The sequence below is a fragment of the Dasypus novemcinctus genome, chromosome 3 (genome assembly GCF_030445035.2).
Source record: "Dasypus novemcinctus isolate mDasNov1 chromosome 3, mDasNov1.1.hap2, whole genome shotgun sequence".
Taxonomy (NCBI): domain Eukaryota; kingdom Metazoa; phylum Chordata; class Mammalia; order Cingulata; family Dasypodidae; genus Dasypus; species Dasypus novemcinctus.
Genome location: NC_080675.1, coordinates 154167190 through 154188706, shown reverse-complemented (window position 1 = coordinate 154188706; position 21517 = coordinate 154167190). Strand labels below are relative to the sequence as shown.

General features: G+C 49.2%; 1 protein-coding gene across 5 annotated transcripts in view; it reads left to right on the top strand.

Moving 5' to 3' along the window:
- RASGRF1 (Ras protein specific guanine nucleotide releasing factor 1) overlaps positions 1-21517 on the top strand; it is a 133811-nt gene that overhangs the window by 93905 nt on the left and 18389 nt on the right. For all 5 annotated transcript variants that reach the window (XR_011648468.1, XR_011648467.1, XM_058294607.2 and 2 more), the window contains 9 exons: positions 310-558; positions 2790-3163; positions 5342-5467; positions 8886-9056; positions 9975-10081; positions 10593-10705; positions 12746-12806; positions 15662-15765; positions 17318-17402. Coding sequence is in view for 3 of the 5 variants with exons in the window: in XM_058294607.2 (XP_058150590.1) it covers positions 310-558; positions 2790-3163; positions 5342-5467; positions 8886-9056; positions 9975-10081; positions 10593-10705; positions 12746-12806; positions 15662-15765; positions 17318-17402 (1390 nt within the window). In the remaining 2 variants the exon portion in view is untranslated. The remainder of the gene's footprint in view (positions 1-309; positions 559-2789; positions 3164-5341; positions 5468-8885; positions 9057-9974; positions 10082-10592; positions 10706-12745; positions 12807-15661; positions 15766-17317; positions 17403-21517) is intronic.

The following is a 21517-nucleotide window of genomic DNA, read 5'->3' as shown; positions in this document are numbered from 1 at the left end:
GCTCAAAATACATTTGAAAAAAAAGTTTAACATTTTATCCACTATTTCAGAGGTTTTATAATGGTTTTTAGGATATTGTTGGGGGAAAGACACCATAAGCTCTTCTTCAATGTCATCCTTCTAAAACTTCCCTCATTCTTTTGAAAAACTAGTCCTTCAGCACACCATCCTTGGCTGTTGGTGCATGGGGAGACCCTGAGGGGTGGGCCGTGGCCCCACACCTAGGTAGCTCCCCCTAGTGGAAGAGAGAGTTGTGGGCACAGACAACTGCAGAGCCAAGTCATCTCTTCATCCTTCCTCCCTCCTCAGGTCCGACACCTCCTTATACTGTGATGATGTTGACATTCGCTTCAGCAAAACCATGAACTCCTGCAAAGTGCTGCAGATCCGGTACGCCAGTGTGGAGCGGTTGCTGGAAAGGCTAACAGACCTGAGGTTCCTGAGCATTGACTTCCTCAACACCTTCCTGCACTCCTACCGTGTCTTCACCACCGCTGTGGTGGTTCTGGACAAGCTCATCACCATCTACAAGAAGCCTATCAGTGCCATCCCAGCCAGGTGGGCAGCCAGTGGCCAGGGCCCACAGGTTTCCTCCTTTCCCTGGAATCACAGATCTCCCAGGCCTGGGAGGGAAACTGAGCTTTGGTCCCTGGAGGAGAGGCTGTAACATGAGCTGGGGTGATGTGGGACTCCCTGCCCAGGAGCCAAGCTGGCCCTCTGCAAAGAGGCAAGAGAGGGGTGGTCTGTCTGATGCTACAGCTCAGACTGGCCCCACTTCCCACCCCTGCCCTGCTCCTGGACTAGGAGGCATACACAGTGCTCCCTCCTCTCTGCCCTCCCCTCTTAGGGCCCCTCCTTCTCTCCAGTCCCTCCCCTCCTTGAAGCCCAGGGCCCCACCCCTTTCCAAAGGATGATGCTCCCCCTCATTACTGCATTCCGCATTTAAAGCAAGAAAGAAGAAAAAACTTTATCCTGGCTCAGGTTAAACTACACCTCTGCTCTGAAAAGATAGGGGGAGCCCTTTCTAATGGATTTGGAGTGGTACCACGAAGAGGGAGGGGGTGAACCACCTTAGCCTTGACATCAGTGCCATCTTTCAGTCTTCATAAGCCCTGCTCAAACTGGGGTCCAAGGCAGCTGGCAAGGCTGAGGCTGAGTGGGGACTTGAACCCAGGACCCTGGTCTCAGTGAGCCCACCCAGTGACCACTCCTGTCTGACAATTTTAGTTTAACCAAAATTGCATCCCCCCTCACCAAATAGGGCCAGGCCCCAAGTGAGGCACTGGGGAGTCAGTGTCAAATCAAGCAAGGCATAAGGAAGTTTTTATTATTCATTTAACAGGGGAAAGTGGGGCCCAGAGAGATGAAGCGCTTGCCCAAAGCCACCAGGGTAGGTCAGGTTCAGGGACCTGCCCCAGGTGCCTGAGGGACCTCACTGCTCCTGGAGCAACCCAGGCAGTGAAAGAGAGGGGCCAGCATATGCCTTCCTTTTCTGAGAGGCCCCCTGCCTGGCCCACCCCAACCCTCAGAGCTCCAGAGTCCCCCTCTAAATACTCCCCCAGGTAAGACATGAGGCCAGAGCCTCTGCTCTAGAGCTGTCAGGAGCTCAGATCCTGAATCACACTGACCCCCCCCCCACCCCCAGTCCTGCTGGGAGACCCATGCCAATCTCAAATGCAAGCTCTGGACTAAAGAGCTGGGAGGCCTGAGGCTCTAACCATCCCCTCCCTCATCCACACCCTGTCCCACACAGCAAGCCAACTTTCCAGAATGCCTACCCTCTTCCTCCCCTGTTCCCTCTCTCTGCCCCACCAGTGTCCACTGACCATCCTGAGCTCAGCCAGGGTTCACCAGGGCAGGTCCAGACTTGCCTTTACACTGAACTTCTTCCCACTGCCATGAGAAAGCAGGAGAAATTATCCCACACAGCATAGAGTTACTCTGATGAATAAATGAGATTATTCCCAGGGACCTGGTAGGTGGCCCTTCCTGTACCAGCAGGCAAGGTGGTACAGTGGAAAGAGCCTTGCCTGAGTCACTTAACCTTTCAGAGCTTCAGTTTCCTGTCTGTGAAATGAGGATAATAAAACCTACATCCCAGGACAATGGCGAGGATTAGAAAAGATAAGGTCTATCCAACAGGAAACACAGAGCAGACCAGTTCCATGAATGCAGACTATTGTTTGGGCCCTATTGTGGGGATGGCAGCAGTGTGGCCAGGATTGCTGGGAGACCTCCCTTTTTGCTCCCTTCAGCCACATTTTACAACTAAGGCCAATCAAGCACTGCAGCGATGGGAAGGATGCTGGGATTAAATGTCATCTCCTGTCTCTGAGACTCAGTTTCCTAATCCCTTGGGATCTCTGTAAGGATGAGGTCAGAGCATGTAGAAGAGACTTCAGGCCCTTGAGTGGGATGGTAGGAGGTTTGACAGAAGCTTGGGGGTCAGGAGGTCCCTTAGCGCCCCCCAAGTCAGACGCTGCTGCTAACCAAACAGGCAGAAGAGGGAGCATCAGCTACACCCACCCCCATCACGAAAGCCCCACCTCCCCTACCCAGACCATCAAGAGCAGGACATTAGTGTTCATGAACATTTTGGTCACAGGTGTTTCATCATGGTCCCTTGGGGCTACTCACCTGTTCAAAACCATGTGCTCCAGGTCAGCCCAGCTTTCAGGGATCATGAGAATGAGGGGTCGATGGCTTCCCCCCACCCCCCAAAACAGAAGGGCACCTGAGACAGTCAGACCAACCCTGACCATTTCTTTTTGCCCCCTGCCTCCCCCCAGGTCACTGGAGCTCTTGTTTGCCAGCGGCCAGAACAACAAGCTTCTGTATGGTGATCCCCCCAAGTCCCCGCGTGCCACCCGCAAGTTCTCCTCACCGCCACCCCTGTCCATCACCAAGACGTCATCACCCAGCCGCCGGCGGAAGCTCTCCCTCAACATCCCCATCATCACGGGCGGCAAAGCCCTGGACCTGGCCGCACTCAGCTGCAGTTCCAATGGCTACACCAGCATGTACTCAGCCATGTCGCCCTTCAGCAAGGCCACGCTGGACACCAGCAAGCTTTACGTATCCAGCAGTTTTGCCAACAAGATTCCAGATGAAGGCGATACAACCACTGAGAAGCCTGAAGAGCCCTCGGCACTCAGCAAGCAGAGTGAGTGACCTCCTGGCTCATGGGCCCACTGAGGTTGGCCCAGCCTGGCTAGCCTTTGGGGCTGCTCTTCTCTGCTCTCATGGGGCAGAAGGGGAAAGGGCTCTAGGTCCCAGTCAGACAAGCTGGCAGTGCAGAGAAGCAGCTGGGGAGCCATAGTGGGAACCCAGGCTGCCAGGCTGAGGCAGGCAGGAATTCCAGGGCAACTCCACACTTGAATTGAGAGTCAGCTCCTGCTGCTCTAATGATAGCTTCATCTTCCTCTCTGTATTCATCCATCTATGCAGTGGACAGGTCCTGCATACCAACTCTGGGTCAGGCCCCATTTAGAAACCTGGAGGAAAAGATGTAACCAAAAACCTAGGTCCTTTACTCCAGGATTCACAGTCTAGCTGAGGGACCGGACCAGACACTGGAACTTGGATGACTGCTATATGCTGTGTTACAGCAATGCTGGAGAGGTGTAGAGGGTGAAGAAGGGACACATCAGGAGAGTTAGGAAGGCTTCCTGAAGGATACATTGGATCTGGATTTCCACCAAGAGGAAGGGAGAACACTCTAGAGAAAGGAATTGGAACATCAAGACTAAGGAGCAAGAAAAATCATTGTGTGTTCAGGGAACACCTTAAAACTCATCTTACCTGAAATGTTGGGTATGTAGGGAGCAGGTGGTAATGATGCTGGGACAGGTTGGGACCTCCCTACTCCCAGAGCCTCTCCTGCCCATTCTAGAAAGGCATTTGCTTGGGTGGTTTGTCTGGTTCTCACATCAGGTCAGGGCATATCCTGGGTACCACCAACATTCTGTCTTGGTTAGCACCATGAGAGCACACACACATACACACAATCCTGGGCTGATCAGAGAACCAGGCTTTGAGGAGGAGACCTTTCAAGATGGTCAGGATTTCTCTCCTCTGAGTTGAAAAGAGAGAAGGTAGAAGGCACTCCCAGCAGAGGGCACAGTTGGGGAGGGTGAAGCCCCTAAGAGGCTCCATCACCAAGTGACATTTACTGTGACCCAAATAATAAATGGGTGACATGCACAGCTGAAAGTCGGTAACCAAAGTAACAGCCTGACATAGAGCCCCAAATGCCATCCTGCAGATGCAGAGATCCCAGAGAAGGGAGGAGACATAATTTCATCTGACATAAACACACAGAGACTCCCTTTCAATGTGTTCAAGCCTGTCACGTTATAAAATGTATTGCAGGACGGTCCTGAGAAATCACCTGGTACCAGGCTTCTTCACCAGTGATCAAGGGCTTGTGAACCCTGTTTAGTTGTGTGACAAATTGTATGGGGGAGAAGGCATTCTTTTTAAAGAGATCTGTGGCTTTGTTTGGATTCTCAAATGGATCAAGTGTAACTCTACTCTTTTTTTTTTTTTTAACTTTATTTTGTACATTTAGTAATTGAAAATACAAACAATTTAAAAAGAAAAAGAAAACACAGTTAAATAAAACATGTCTCAAATACACTTGACATATATACATTTTTATAATCATACAATATGATACACAGTATATTTGGTTCATAGTAACACAATCATACAGTATTTGTCTTTTTCTATCTGGCTTGTTTCACTTGACATAACTCTATTCATTTTATAATTGAGGAAACTTAAGCCCAGAGAAGTTAAAGAGTTTTTGACCAAGATCTCACCGACCCAGATCTGGACAAAGTGTGTAGACCATGAGTCTCCCAGGATTAGGGAAGCTCTATAATTTTCTGTCCAAACCCAGACACTTTTGAGAGTGATCAGTAGCACAGGCAACAGGTGTAAAGCAGGATTGTCGTGGGTAAACCAGAACAGATGGTTACCCAAACTGAGATGTTTCACACACACACACAAAAGCAAGCTTGCTACTCAAAGTGTGCAGGGACCAGCTGCAAGGGCATCACCTGGGAGCTTGTTAGAAATGCAGACTCTCAGACCCCAAGATCCCCAGTTGTGCACATTAAGGTTTGAGAAGCTGGTAGAGCAAAAGCCCTTCTTGGGGATTCACCATGCACCTTAGCCTGGAAGAGGTTCTGATAAGTCCTGTGGCAAATAAAGCTATTAAACTTTGTTCAACTAGCATATCCCATACTTAGTGTTTTGCCTCAATAAATTAAAAATATGAATTTAAAAATTGATAAATAATTGAGAAAAGTGAAATCATTTCCTTCTTTTCTCCCAGCCTCTGAAGTCTCTGTGAGAGAAGAATCAGATGTTGATCAAAACCAGAGTGATGATGGTGACAATGAGACATCACCAACTAAATCTCCAACAACACCAAAATCAGTCAAAAGCAAAAATTCTTCAGGTACGATTCACCAACAGGGAACTGCAAATAGATTCTCAGAGGATGGGTAAGGTCACAGTTGGGAGAGGGCAGCAGCAGGTCAAGTAGAGTAAAGATGAGTAGACAGCATCCCTTCTGTTTTATGAGCGACCCTCCTGGCGCTGGGGGAATATTTCATCACCCCCCAGGGGAGAGATGGGTGCTAAATCGTTAGCTGGCCAACCCTGCTCCTCAGCTCAATGCAGTCATTCCTCTGCCCTCAGACAAGGCTGCATCTAACCCACCCAAAGCAGGTGGGCAGGAAGGCCATCTGAGGATCCATTCATGGGAGCTCCAGGTTCAGAAGGGACCTCCGGAGTTCCTGTTGCCCCTACGGCTCTGCTCTGGGTCTTTTAATCATCTTGACAGCCTTGTCAAGTGGTCACTTCAAATAAGGGAACATTCCAAGAGGCTGTGATGCTGCTTTTTCCCCTTCCCCTCTACATCTTAGCCTTACAATCCTGAAGGGGTGATTGAGGAGCCAGTTCCCATAAATCATGTCACCACACACAGGGGGTCTGTGAGACCCCCAAAGGTGCAGAGAGCCAGGAAGGGCCTCACCTCCCAGGGAGATACCTCCTGCCTCACAGCTGCCTTCCAAGAGCTCTGCTTCCACATCCAAGGTACAGCCTGAATCCCAAACTCCTGAGCTATCCAGGTCTTCAGAAAAAAGCTTCAGAAACTGTCACCTAGTTTTAGGGAGAAACTGTCTAGACACACTGCAGCAGCCATACTTCACCTTCTCAGACACACGAAAACAGATCCCAAAAATCCAAATTTCAGAAATAAGTGTTGTTGTTTTTAATTTCCAGTAAGGGCATCAATTTATTTTGCATCTTTTTTTTTTCAATTTTTAACTTTTTATTTTGAAACACTTTCCAGTTTATAGAACAGTTGCAAAAATAATACATACCCCATAGAGAACTCCAACATACCCCTATCCCTATCACCCCAGATACCCAGTTGCCATATCATTCTATCTATTCATCCATCTATTCAGGCATCTGTCTATGTATCCATCTTTCTAACTGTCTGTCTATTTATCAATCCATTTTCTCAACACTTGAGTATAGGTTATACACATCATATTCCTTGACCCCTTATTATGGCCATGTACTTTTCCTAAGAAGAGGAATATTCACTTCTCTATCTACCTTAAGTGCAGTTATCAAGTTCAAGAAATTTAACATTGATATAAAGTTTGTATCTATATTCCATTTCTTCCTATATCCCAATAATGTCCTTCATTGCTTTTACTCCTCCCTTGTTAGATCCCATCCAGGATCATGTATTGCCCTTGTCATTCTCTTACATTGCTCTTTCTTTTTTTTTTTAATTGTAGAAACAATTATACAACCACTCCCAAGCATACCATTCAGGAGTACTAATCATGTTCATTATATTGCAGTACCCTCACCACCTTCCATTGCAAAAACTTTCCCCAAACAGAAATCCCATACCTATTTCCCCTGGTCCCTGCCACTGGCAGCCTATACTTTACTTTCTGTCTCTATGAGCTTGCAGATTCCCCAATTCTTTCTTTGTAGTTAATATGGGGCTTAAATTTAACATCTTAAATCTACAAGAATCTCATTTGCTTTGATACCAACTTAACTTCAATTGCATAAACAACTATGATCCTGTGCCCCCCAATCCCCCAACTTTATGAGTTCTTATCACAAATTACTTGTTTATATATTGAGTCCAGAACTACTGATGTATCATTACATTTTATGCATTTGCCCTTTAGACCTTTAAGAAGTAAAAATGGGGAGTTACTAACCAAAAATACGATAGTACTGGCATTTCTATTTACCCTTGTCCTTACCCTCACTGGAGATCTTTATTTCTTTACACAGTTTCGATGTACTCTCTATTGTCCTTTCCTTTCAACCTGCAGAACTCCTTTCATCATCTCTTGTATGGCCAACCTAGTGGTGGTGAACTCCCCCAGCTCTTGTTTATCAGCGAATGTCTTAATCTCTCTGTCATTTTTGAAAGACAGTTTTGCCAGATATAGAATTCTTGGTTGACAGTTTTTTGGTTTCAGTACTTTAATTATGTCTTCTCATTGTCTTCTTGTCTCCATGGTTTCTGTTGAGAAATCAGCACTTAGTCTTATTGATGCTCCCTTGTACTTGACATACTGATTCTCTCTTTCAGCTTTCAGAATTATATCTTTGTCTTTGACATCAGCAGTTTGATTATAATATGCCATGGCATCGTCTACTTGGATTTATCATTTTGGAGTTTATTGAGCATCTTGTATTATGTATGCATGTCTTTCGTTAAATTTGGGAAGTTGTCAGCCATTGTTTCTTTGAATATTCTCTCTTCTCCTTCTGAGACTACCACAGTACATATATTAACATGCTCGATGGTGTCCTACTGTTTCTTTGGGCTCTGTTCACTTTTCTTCCTGCTTTTTTCCTTCCACTCCTCAGCTGTAGGATTTCAGTTGTCTTCAGCTTCACTGATTTTTCCTTCTGTCAGCTCCAATCTGCTGATGAACCCCTGTAGGAAAATTTTCATTTCTTTTTTTATGGCCTTTAGCTCTGTTTGGTTCCTTTTCTTAATTTTTCTCTATTGATATTCTCTTTGTGTTCATCTACCAGTTTCCTTATTCCCTTTCATTCCATGTTTCCTTTACCTCTTTGAGTAAATTCAGGACCATTTTTTAAAGTTTTTGGTCTTCTTATTATTAATAGTAGTAACATTCCATGACATTTATATAACTTTTCATCTAATATAAAGTACTTTCATCTGTTATCTTTACATCAAACTTTTGAAGTAGGTATTATTATCCCCATTATCCAGAGAAATTACTGAGGCTCAGAGGGTTTAGGTAACTCACCCAAGATCACATAGCTAGTAAGTATGGAGGATTGGGGCATAGCCTTTCAATCCAGGTGAAATCTACTCCAAGTCCAGTGCTTTTTCCATCATACCATGCTGATGAGCCCATCAGTATGAATTATTGATGTCAGGCATTGGACAAATAATGTGCTAAACCCAAATAGACTGGAAAGGGTAAGAATACTCATGGTGCTATCTTCAAGTAGGCCTGTACCCAGCTGGGCCCAAAAGGGAAAGGGATTGGGAGCAGCAGGGAGATGGGGAGGGTGGTCAGAGGGCCTTCAGCAGCAGCAGCAAGTGTGGCCCAAAGAAGAGATTAGTAGGACCTCCAGCACCTCATGGGGCAGCGGCAGACAGACCCAGGTAATTCCCTCACCTGACTCTTCAGAGAGACTTTAGCCACCACCACCTACTGACAAGCCCCGGGTGCAGTGAAGACAGAGCCTGCCCATTCTCGAGGCTGCTCTAGCCTCAGAACCCTGGTTTTCTAACAGTCAGGGGCTGAGACCAGGAAAGGTAAGAGTTGGATCTGTCCCCTGTACAGAATTCCCACTCTTTTCCTACAATAATGGAGTTGTCATGACCTCCTGTCGAGAACTGGATAATAATCGCAGTGCCCTTTCGGCCGCCTCCGCCTTTGCCATAGCAACTGCAGGAGCCAACGAGGGCACCCCAAACAAGGAGAAGTACCGGAGGATGTCCTTAGCAAGTGCAGGTATGTTGAGGAGGTGGGTCTCCATTCTCAGGCCTCCCCAAGGTCAGCACCACTCTGTGAAGCCAGTGCCCAGGCAGGGTGCTGCCTGGAGGTGTTAGCAGTCATGGCCAGTACCCACCCACAGAGAGCTTCCTGCTTGGACTAACTGCTCTCACTAAGCCAAGCTTCCATCATTCTTTTGACTTTTCGCAACTCCTTCCCACTTATAGAGGTCACAGCCCCCATCTCCCTGGGCCTGAACCCCCCACCTGAGCCAGGGTCACTGCATGTCTAGGACACAACCTATCCCTGCACCCTCACTTCCCAGTTCCTATTGGCAATGGGATAAATCCAAACCACTCAGCCTGGCATGCCTAGGGAAAGAGAGCATATCCCCAGTCACCCCAGCATGCCCCACCCGAACACACCCTCCACTCCAGCTTGCACTTTAATTGCCATAATCCCCAAAGCAGATATTTTTTCTTCTCTGGTCCTCCCCGAAGGCCCCTCCCTTCCCACCTATCCACTTTGCTACTTCTACTCATACTCTAAAGCCCATTGCTCTTGGAAACCTGTCACCCAACCCTCCCAGGAAGGACTAGTACCTCCCACTGTATTGGTCCTTCAGCAGAGGCTGGAGTAAGGGGCCCTGACTAGGATGGTTGCTTTCCTCTCACAGTAGCCCCTGGAAGCATGGGGAGGCCCATAGGGTCTGGGTGTCCAGGGACTGCATCCACTAGAGAAGGCATGGTACCTGTCTCATGGTCAGAACCTGAGCTAGTTGTTCAATATTTCATTACCCTCCCCCTGCCCATAGCCCTTCCACCCAGACGCCATGAGGAGCAGCCTCAGCCTAGTCTGAATTTGAATCCAGACTAGAGCCCAGCTCCATTTCCTATCTTCTCTTACCCTCTCTTCCTCTGCCATGCACACTGCCAGGCTTCCCCCCTGACCAGAGGAATGGCGACAAGGAGTTTGTGATCCGCAGAGCAGCCACCAATCGTGTCCTGAACGTGCTCCGCCACTGGGTCTCCAAGCACTCACAGGTGGGTGGGGGGGCATTCCCCTGGTGGGGTGCCAGGGACCCATAGGCACTGTCCCAGAAACAGGTGCCCTTGGAAGGCAGCTACTGGCAGAGCGAGCCAATGGCCATGAGCAGCAGGAGGAAGGGGAAGCTATGTCACCCTTATGTTGTCAGGACGGCCTGCTCAGATCCCCAAGGAAGCTACAAGAATAGTCAGGGACTCAAGGGCCCTCTTTCTATGCATCTCTGTCTGCAACAAGTGTGTGAAGTAGGTCTGTACCTGCTGAGGTCCTGGCCTAGGGGGGTGCAGCAATGGAGAAATGGTCCCTGGTCTTGCCCTGGTACCTTTTGCCAAAGAATCCCTAAGCTCTACCTGTGCCCAGCCACGCAGCCAGTGACAGAGAAAAAGGAGACAGGGCAGACTGCCAGGGGCACAAATAGAAACTGCAGCCCCTTCCTCTGGCCTGGGCTGGGACACCACAGGGCATCTTGACACAGTAGCCAGAGCCACCACCATCCCATCTTCTTGGCAGGACTTTGAGACCAATGATGAGCTCAAATGCAAGGTGATCAGCTTCCTCGAGGAGGTCATGCATGACCCAGAGCTCCTGACCCAGGAGCGGAAGGCCGCTGCCAACATCATCAGGTAGTGCCCACAGCCTGCTGGGATGGGGCCAGCGCTCTGCCTCCACACGGGCTGGCCCGAGGGCAGGAGGTGCCATGGACCAAGCAGAGCAGAAGGTGTGCCAGGGGCAGCCCAGGAACCTTGGGCTTCCTGGGGCCATGCTTCCCCCTTAACAGGCAGACTCTGGAATGGGTACCCATGTGCCTTTCCCTCCCCTCCCCTCATCTCCCAACAGACCTTCATCTGCTTGAGGCAAGAACTCCATGTTTCCAGTGGCTACACCAGGCTAGCCTGTAATGTCCAGTACAGTTGGCACTAGCCATGCTAATTAAAATTAAATAAAATTTAATATTCAGTGGCTGAGTCACAACTGCCACGTTGCTATAACCACACATGGCTGATGGGTGCTGTCCTGGATAGTTCATTATAGAACATTCCCCTCATGGCAGAGTCCTACGGGACAGCACTGGCCAGAGCTGTGAGAAGGGGCTCAGGGAATGTCTGATGAATTACATCCAGTTAAATGGTTTGGCCCGAAACCCTTGGGCCAGCCCCTTCTTTGAGCCTCATTTTTCTCCCTGTAAGATAGGGCTGAACAGCACCCCTTGGTGGGCTGTGGGGAGGCGGGGCTGAGGCATGTTTGGCCAGCGGCTGCTTCAGCAGGCCACCCAGTGGGTGTCAGGTGCGCCCATGCCCCTGTCCTGCTGAATCAGGCTGTCCTCTCCCAGCTCTGCCAGGTGCGAGGCTCTGGGAAGGCCTCTCTACCTCACTTCTGACCCGGCTCCAGCTACCCCTCTCTGCCTCCAGGCACAGTCTTGGCTCCAGACTTTCAGCCAAGTTCTGCTCAAGACTTCCTGCTTCCCACCACTGCCAGGCTTCTTCCCCCTGCTCTCCACTCCCCAGGCCCCATACCACAGGGTCCCCATCACCATATGCACCCCCTACACACCTCCCAACCTCCCTCCCACCAAGTCACACATGAAGGCACAGTCAGCCCCCAGGTCATTGGAGGGTTCCCAGTCATCCTTTCTGGGAGGCCTGTAGGAATGGGCTGAGCCCCGAGCCCATGGATCAAAGTCACCCACCATTAGGGAGCTTGCTCTGGATGCTGCCTTGACACAGAGTGGAAAGAGCAGACTTTGGAGGTGGGCAGACCTGGTTTGAATTATAGACCAGCATGTTCCACCTGTGGGTCATTGGGTGAGACATTTCTCTGGGTGTTCATTTTCTTGGCTGTAAAATAGATGTGATAACATGATAAAGCCATCCACCAGGGCTGATGTCAGCCCATCCCCACAGCCTCCTGACTGCCTCCCTCAGCAGGCCCAGCTCTCTGTGCCCCAACCCCAGCCTCCAACAAGCTGTTCCCCAGCCTCTGCTAACTGGAGCTCCTGGTTTCCAGCACAGCATGTCCCGACACTTCAGCCTAACTTTGAGGGTGAACTTACTTCCCACCGCTGCCTGGTACCCACTCTGCTCTGCTTTCTGCCTCCTTCCTTACTTCCCCCACCACCCCTTCAGCACCTTTGGCCACCAAGCTGCTGACCTCATACTCCTCTTTCCCTACATTCTACTCAAAGCCAGACCTAATGTATACCCTTGGAAGGCTCCCAGCACCTCCTGCCTGCAAGGGTCCTCCAGGCCTGTAGCTCCTTTCCCCTTGATCATTCCATCATTCTACATGCACAAAGGAGTACCTACTGTATGCCTAGCTTGGTTCTGGGGATCAGTTATGGGGACAAATCAGACTCAGCCCTGGCCGCCTAGTGGGACCAGGCATACCGCAGCCATCCAGAGTACTGGGACAGAGCCAAGAAAGCAAGAAGCCCAGGAGGAGACCTCACCCAGCCAGGAGGGTCAGGAAGCTGGATCCTGAAGGACAAACCCTCAGGAAGAATTCAGCAAAGGAGAATGAGGGAAAGGGGTCCCGACAGAGGGAATGCATGAGCAAAGGTACAGGTGGGAAATTGCAAATCCTTCTGGCTGGGGCAGAGAGGGAGCATGCAATGGGGGAAGTAGGGCATGCACTGCTGGGGCTCACTAGGCTGTCTGGTCCCCTAGGACTCTGACCCAAGAGGATCCAGGTGACAACCAGATCACACTGGAGGAGGTCGCACAGATGGTGAGCCAGACCTGCCCTCTCACTCCCTGGCCAAGGCTGTCTTTCCCCAGCCCTGTCCTGGCCCTAACCTCCTCCCAAGGTCCCCATGCCCATGACCCTGACCAATTACAATCACCACCACCACTTTCCTTTGACTTCCATCACCCCTCTCCCCTTCTGCTCTTGCTCTGTTTTCACACTATCTCTAGAAGGCAGAGGGGAGGGTAAGAAGTAAGAATTTTGGTCAGTAGAGTGTCCCCTTTGTGCCTGGCTGTGTACATGACTCTAAAAGACTCAAGATGCTCTTATCAGCAAGGCCATGAGTTTATCTCACAGATGAAGAAACTGAGGCACAGGGAGGTTAAGCCTACCCAAGATCATGGTAAGGGTCAGAGCTGGCGTTCACATTCAAGTCTGGCTGACTCAAAGCAAGAACTCATTCCACACGACATGCCAGGGAGAGAACTTTGCTTACCACAAAGAATAGGAGCTAGTGGGGGCCATCCAGGCAGTCTGGAGAATAATGGTCTTGTGTGCTTCCAAGGCCTGGCTAGGACCCACAGTTTCTTCCAGGTTGGTGACATGAGTCCCAGAATGCCACCACAAGCCACCAAGAGCCCTCAGCCCCTGCCATCATGGTGGCCAAAGTTTATCAAGGCAGGCTCACTTTGGCCTCCCCAGAGGTCACAACTGCACAGGCCCTTCAGCCCCATGCAGGCTCACTTCCCAAAATGGAGACTTGATCTCTAGGCCGTTAACAGAAGTCAGTGTGAGGATTTAGGACTCTGGGCTCTGGGCCCACTGCTCACCCCCCGCCCATTTTCCCCTCCCCACTTCTCAAGCTGGCTCTCCTGGTGCTGGAGAATGGGTGAGGCTGCCCAGGAGACCCCTGCCCACACTCCAGCTCCTGAGAACTGCCCTGCAGGCCTGGGTCCAGAGAGCCCACCCATGCCCTCGACAGGGAAGTTCACCGGGTACCCCAACCCTGGACACCTCTCTTCCAGACTTCTGGTGTTTCCTTATTCTGGGGGGGGGGCGGCCAGAATGCTCTCGCTGTGCTCCTCCCTAGAGGAAAGGACCTGCACTCTGCTCCTGTTTCCCAATAGAGCCTGACTGGAATGTTTACCCCTTAAGGCACAAGGGCCCCTTGTTCCTGTGTAAACAGTCAGAAGCTTTTTCAGAACATAGTCCAGAGTCCACTGAGAGCCCATGGGGGGCAGATTCAGGATGGGGAGGCCCGTCATGGCCTCTTGCCATGAGGTCTTTTGCAAGCGAGTTCCTCTTCCCCACGGCCCCACCAAAAGCATGGAGAATGGCAATCTTGCCAGGGCCCCTGCCTGCCCCTCCTTCCCCAGTGCCCCTGCCTGCCCCTGCCTTCTCTTGGCCAGGAGGCTGGTGCAGACCTTTCGGCTGCTCAGTGCCCTGGGTCCACCCCAGACCTCTCCTCAGGCCCCAGGGCAGGTCCCTCAGGAGTGAATGGGGCTGCCCTCCTGCCTTCACCTGCTTCATAGCCCAGGGGTTCCCTCGCTGTGAGCACACAGTCGGCCCCTCCCCAGGGTCCTTGCCCTGCAGCTCAGCCCCACAGGAGGCCCCTGCCACCCTCATCCCCACGTCTTCTCTGCACTCCTGAAAGTAAAGGCAGTGTCTATCCCGTTCCCTTTTCCCCCATGCTCCCTCCTGCATCTGGGCATCTGCACACACTGATCCCTGCCAGGGTAATGCTGCCAGGAGAGATTCACTGACACCCCTATGGCACCCCACCACACAGAGGCTGAAGGAGCGCCTTCCTCTCTTTTCCTGCCCTCTCTGTCCCTCCTCTGTTCACATGATGGGAGCCCTTAACCTGCAGCCCCCTAAAGCTGGGGACTGTATTTTCTCCTTTGCACTCAGCACAAGGCCTGGCAGGTGTAGACCTCAAATAACATTTGCTGAGAAAATGGGAGGCAGGGAAACACTTCCTCGAGAAGGAAGGCTTGTTCGCCTGCAGGAGCTGGGCAGAGGGGCTGCTTTCAGGCACTCAGCCTGGCCTGCTGGGATTTTTGGGCAGGACAGACTGAACAGAAAAGAACAGAAGTCCCAAGTGGCCCACAGTGATCTCTCAGCCTGTGCTGCCTGGCGGGCTGGTCACTCTCTTCCTGCATGGCTCCAGGGAGAGGGGGATCCCCACTCCTCCCAGGACCAGCCACCATTGTCCCTCCAGCTCCTTCTGGCCCCAACCTTTGGTGCCTGGGAACACCGGCCTCCTGGGGCCACCCCTTATCTGTCTCTGCTGTGGCCACCACTGTCCTGAGGATTTCCCCTGGCCAGGGGATCCAGGAGGTGGATACCCTCAAAGGTGGTGCCCATGGTGACCCCTTGGAGCAGGGACACAGTAAACCTGGGACTAAGGTCAGAAAGGTGTCTCTGGGTGAGTCCACATCTGCCAGTGAATTTTAAAAGAAAATTTTATCAGGTCAGGGTGGAGCGAGACAGAACCTGAAGGGAGTGAGAAGGCACAGCCCGGGAGTAAGATGACCCGGGTTCAAATCCTGGTCAACCTGCTTGCGGCAGAGTGACTCGGGCAAGTCTTTAGTCTCCAGAAGACTTGCACTAGGGTAAAGACAGTCCCCTTGCAGGCTTGTGAGGATGAAACAGGACATCCCCACAAGCTACCACACAGACCTGCACATACACAGGCCTCAACAGATGGAGCTCTGCGCTCCCTTCATCCCCTTTCCTCCATCTTCCTCATCCTGGTTCTCTGGGGAGGGGGGGGGTGCTGACCCCCATCACTCCACACTCCACATGGGAGTCTTGTCTGAGATTCCCACAGAGAAGCAGCCAAAGAGCCAATGGGTGCTTCTCATGGGCCAAGCTCGGGGCTTTGCTGCCCGCAGGCTAAAGGCATGAAGGCTGAGCCCTTTGAAAACCACTCGGCCCTAGAGATTGCGGAGCAGCTGACCCTGCTGGACCACCTTGTCTTCAAGAAGATTCCCTACGAGTAAGTGGTTCCTGCATCCGTGCCCTCCTTCCACCTCCTCCTCCAAGCACCATCTTAGAAAGCACCCCTGAAGGGAAGCCATAGGTTTCCAAAGCTGCCTGGATTCCTCACAGTTTGGAAACAAAAATGTGCACGTGTCAGCAGGGATAAGGGAGGCTCCCCTGTATCCTTTCCTGTCCCTGAAGTTCTCTCCTTACCTGTCAGCTGCTCACACAACACATCCAACTCTGAGCTCCTATTCTGGAGGTCTAGGAAAGGACTATGTGTTCATGCATGGCACGAATGTACATGTGAACAAATGTGTGCATGTGGGAGTGGGAGTATGTGGGAGTGTGTGGGAGTGTGTGGGAGTGTGTACATGCATGCACATTATCTGGGTACCCACAGAAGCAGACTTTGGGGACAGGTTAGGACTTTAAGGAAGGCTTAAGAACTGGTGTCATCTACTCTGGCCTCTAGTCAATTACCCTGGTATGTCTCCTTTCCCACTTTTTTCTAATAGGTTGTTTTTGCATCATTGTAATTATACTATTTAAGTAATTTCATATCCCTCATTTTTCATCTAACAGTATACTCAAATGGCATTTGTAAACATCATTTTCAGTAATTACCCAATAGTCTCCAATATTGCATTAGACTGTTTTCCATTTTCACTTTCATTTTCAAAACTGAGCTAAACATCCTTGTAACTAAATATTTCTCTGAATTTCTGAAAACTTCCTTAGAGTGGATTCCCAGGAGTGAAATCACCAGAACTGAGTCTGTAGATGACTTTAGGGCCTCTGAGCCCTGCTTTCCAGAAGGGAGAGCTCCCCTGGCCCTCTCCCGTCTCCTGACCAGTTTGGATGCTGTCTCTCCTAAAGCGAGAGTACCAGCTTTTGGAAAACCTGCATTATATCCTGAATGTAAAACCAGCCATTTTTCTTGATATGCTCCCTCTAGGCAGTGAAGTATATTTTTTCAAACAGATCACCTCCCCTTGGCCCTTCATGCCCACAGGATGCTGCCCAGGTCATTTTCCAGGTCACTGATAAAGGAGGAGCTTCTACTGGGAGCTTCCACAGACCAGCTTTCCAGAAGGCTGCTGTTATCAGAACCCACTGCTGGCTTGGCCTGCAGGCTCTTTTATCAATCATTTTATCTGATCCTTTTTTGTGGCCTCCTAGAAACTAAAGTCTACAGATCAGCTCCTGCAAAGTGATTCTAAAATGTGGGTTCTCACTGTCAGAAAACAAGACCTGATGTGCCCACCACACTTCACATATATGATGAGTCTTCCCATCCCTTATCTCATTTCATCCTATAAGGAAAGTGTTATTGTTATTCCCATTTTACAGGTGAGAAAACTGAGGCCCTGAGATATTAGAGGCTTGCCTGAAGCCACACAGCTGGTACATGCAGAGCTAGTCTTGAACCCAGGGTCCCTGCCTCTCCCTACCAGGCTCTGCAGAAAGCTACTCCCCCAGAAATGGCAACCTCAGTCTATAAGCAAAGAAATCATCATGGCAAACCAAACCTCATCCAATCTAGGTTTTCCCCCTACTTCCCACAGAGAGTTCTTCGGACAAGGCTGGATGAAACTGGAAAAGAATGAAAGGACCCCTTATATCATGAAAACCACGAAGCATTTCAATGATGTGAGTATGGGGTGGGTAGCACCTTTCTCTTGAGTTTTTCTTCAGCAGGAGGCTGGGTAGATAGCAGGCCACAGTCCTGGCTGGAAACAGGATGCCATGAAGCAGTACTCTCCAGCCCCACTACCATGGGCCTTGTGGCCATGTGCAGGGCATCACCTAAGTCTCAGTTTCTTCTCCTGTTAAACAGAGCTGGCCACCAAAGGGCCATGTGAAGATGAACCTGGACAATAGTGTGGAGACACTCAGCTCAGCACTGGCTCTTAATGAGCCTCATTCAGGACCTGTGATTACTCCTTAAGCAGCTTTTTTTTTTAAGATTTATTTTTTTATTTCTCTCCCCTTCCCCACCCCACCCCCACCCCAGTTGTCTGTTCTTTGTGTCTATTTGCTGCATCTTCTTCTTTGTCCGCTTCTGTTGTTGTCAGTGGCATGGGAATCTGTGTCTCTTTTTGTTGCATCATTTTACTGCATCAGCTCTCTCTGCGTGCGGCACCATTCCTGGGCAGGCTGAACTTTCTTTCGCCCTGGGCGGCTCTCCCCACGGGGCGCACTCTCTGCACATGGGGCTCCCCTACACGGGGGGCACCCCTGCGTAGCATGGCACTCCCTGCATGCACCAGCAATGCACATGGGCCAGCTCCACACGGGTCAAGGAGGCCTGGGGTTTTGAACTGCCGACCTCCCATGTGGTAGATGGATGCCCTATTCATTGGGCCAAGTCCACTTCCCTCAAGCAGCTTTTTGGTGAGACTTTAATGAAGAGAACTTGTAAAGAAAGGAATGAGGACCTCCTTGCTATGCTTTTTTTTAAAAAAAAACCTCATCTTGATAGAAGAAAAGCAATATTTGGCTGGAAAATGACAAGTGCTTTATGTACATTACCCAGAAACCTCTGAATCTACTGAAATTTGAACTAGAAGCAATGTTCTAATCACCAATCCTTCTTACATTTGGTTTTGGATTAGATGACCCCACTGGATGACAGTAAAGAGATTGGAGACCCCAGAGCTGGGTAGTGACCAGAGCTGTGTTTAGGCCAAGGGCTCATGAGTGACCCTGGTTCGGATCAGGAAGGCCCAGCATCTGGCTTCTCCATCACCCTCCTCCTAGACCTCCCTCCCCCAGCTTTCCTAGAAGAACTATTGAAATGGGACCAAAAACTGGAGCAGCAAAGCAGCCCAGCATATATAGCAGGAAGGGCCTGGAATGGTTGATTAGGACACTAAGGTGGGGGCGGGGGGAAGGCATCACATGACCACCGCTACCCCTAGCTCCCAGGATCCCTTCTCAGGAAAGCATGACAGCAGCCGAGAGCTGGGGCCCACAGGCCCAGCCCCACTTCTAAGGCATGACTGACATCTGCAAGGAAAATTCACAAACTTCTTTAACTGAGTTCCTATCCCGAGCCTAGAACTGTGCTTTATGTGCACAATAAACTTGTGACAGCTTCACACCAACCCTAAAACATGGGACTCTTCTCCTTTCATATATGAAGGAGGAGGACTAGGAGGACAGATGTCTGAGGTAGTGTATGGGAGTATATGGGAGCTCATGGCCTTCCATTGCTGCACAGCCCTGACTGGGGGGTAAAAAATCTCTCTCCTGGCAGCTTCTCCACCTCTGCCCAGGCTTTGACCCTGGGAACCACAGAGACCATTCACTCCCAGCCCATGACCACCCTGAGGGAATTTGCACTTGACATTTTCATTCCTCTGAGTTTAATCATCAACACAAGGAAAGTACCTTTGATGGCTGGAGGTGGGAGCACATGATTCCACTTACCCTGATCCCCTGGTCAGGGACACATCAATCACCTACAGCAGGGGACAGGGATAGTCCCCTGGCAAACACACCCCAGCCCAGAGGAAACAGAAAGCCCGGATAATCCAGTCAGGGGAGCAGATCTTTGGGGCCTCCCAGCCCTGGGCACCCAGGAGTTCCTACAGTGACCAGAGCAGCAAAAAGGAAACCCACGTGTCTATCAGGAGAGAATGAGTGACAGAGACCAGGCAAGGCCCCGGGGAAAGATGCCTGAAGACTGGATCTCAACACACCTTACACACAACTTGAAAATGAGTACTAGGCAGCAAAACACTGTCCCTCTCAATTCCCTGTCCTACATGTACCCAGGACTCAAGTAAGTAAGACTAGAATATGAAGTCAGCATTTATTGAATGTTTACCACATGCCAGGCACTGTAGATTTTGTAGCCTTTTATTTATGGATGGAATAACTGAGGCCCAGGGAGGTTAAATTTTTGTAGCAGGAGAGCCTGCTTTCAATGTACATAGTCTGCTTCCACAGGCTGCCCCTTGTAACTGCTTGGGATTTGGTCTCTTATGTTAAAATCTACCTTTTTTTTTTTCAGATACACAATATATGTGCCCCCATCACAGTGATTATCATGGTGGCCTGAAACTCAGTTTCTTAATCTCTCCCTCGCACTAGTCTTTTGCCTCTTTTCCATCCTTTTACCTTCATTTCCTTGTTTTATTGAATGGAATTAGCTAGGATCTCCCAAACTGGAGTTAAAACTAAAGAGAGGTGAGTGAGGGGCCCAGGGCACAACACTGAAAGAGCCACATAGTCACAGGTGTCTGCACTTGCACCCTGGGTGCCTCGTTTGCCACACCCTAGTCTGGAACCTCTCCAGTAGAGTGTAGAATGGAATTGCTTATAGTGAGTCTTGGTCCTAATTTTGAAAGGAATGTTTCTCACATTTCTTCAATTAGGATGATGTTTATTTCTTTATCAAGTTAAGGAAAGTTCTTTCTATTCCTGTTTGTTTGTTTACCATGAATTAGTATTGAATTCCATCAAATGTGGGGGTTTTTTTCTGTATCTATTGAGATGATCATATGGTTTATCATTTTTAATCTGTTGATGTGTTGAATAACAGTTATAGATTTTTCTAATATTCAACAATCCATGCATTCCAAGAACAAACCCAATATGGTCATGAAGTATGAAACAAGTGTATAGTTTTCCCTCCTTGTATTGTCCTTATCTGGCTGTGGTATCAAGGTAATATCAGCCTCTTAGAATAACTTGGCAGGTGTCTTAGTTTCCCAGCTGCTAAAGCAAACATGATACTTCAAGTAGGTGTAAACAAGGGGCATTGTTGTCTCACGAGGCTGGAAGGCTTGCTTCCTCCCAGGGTCAGCTGGGAGGCAGCTGACAGTCCTTGAGGTTTCTTGGCTTTCCCGTTTCATAGTAATGACCTTTCTCTTCCGGGTTCCAGCTTCCAGCTTCTGCTCCTCCGTGTAGCTTTCTCTCTCTCTCTCTCACTGAATTTCTTTGCTTATAAAGGACTCCATTAGTCCTGATTAAGACCTATCGTGTTTCCACTGATCGCACCCTAATCAAAACAACGTCCTCCAAAGGTACTATTTACAAGGGGTCACACCCACCAGAATGGATTAAGATTAAGACTATGTTTTTTTCTGAGGAACACAATTCAAGCCACAACTGCACGTATTCCTTTTTTCTCTATTCTCTGGAAGTTCATATAAGACTTGCACTGACCTGTTCCTTAAAAAATTAGTAAAACTCATAAATAAACCCATTTGAGTTTGGTGTTTTCTTTATGGGAAAAATTTTAAATACTACTTTAAATTATTTAAGAAATATAATATGTGTACTGTTTTGTTTTATTCTTTTCTGAGTCTTAAACCATTCTCAAGTAGTTTTCCAATCCATTCTTCTCGATATGCAACATTTAGAAATTCTTTTTGAAAAGGTCTTTCAGTGGAAATGTTGTCTGTAAATGTTGCTTTACCACCCTCATTTTTTTTATATCAATGTGTGTGTGTCTCTGTGTGTGTGTATACATATATATATATATTTTTTTTTTTTTTTTACTTTCTAGTTTGAAATAATTATAGATTCACAGGAAGTTGCAAAGTAATGTAGAGGGAGGTCCCACTCTACCTGCTGCCCTGGCTCCCAGCAACTCTAATTCCCTAATTAAATGTAGGTTGGATCTGACCCAGCTTCCCACCCTCCTGGCTGCTCCAGATCCAACCTATATTTTATTTGTGTATATTGGGGAGAAGGGAGGAATGAACTTCTTGGAGAACTCTTCTATCTTATATGTAAGATGAATGAAGCCTCAA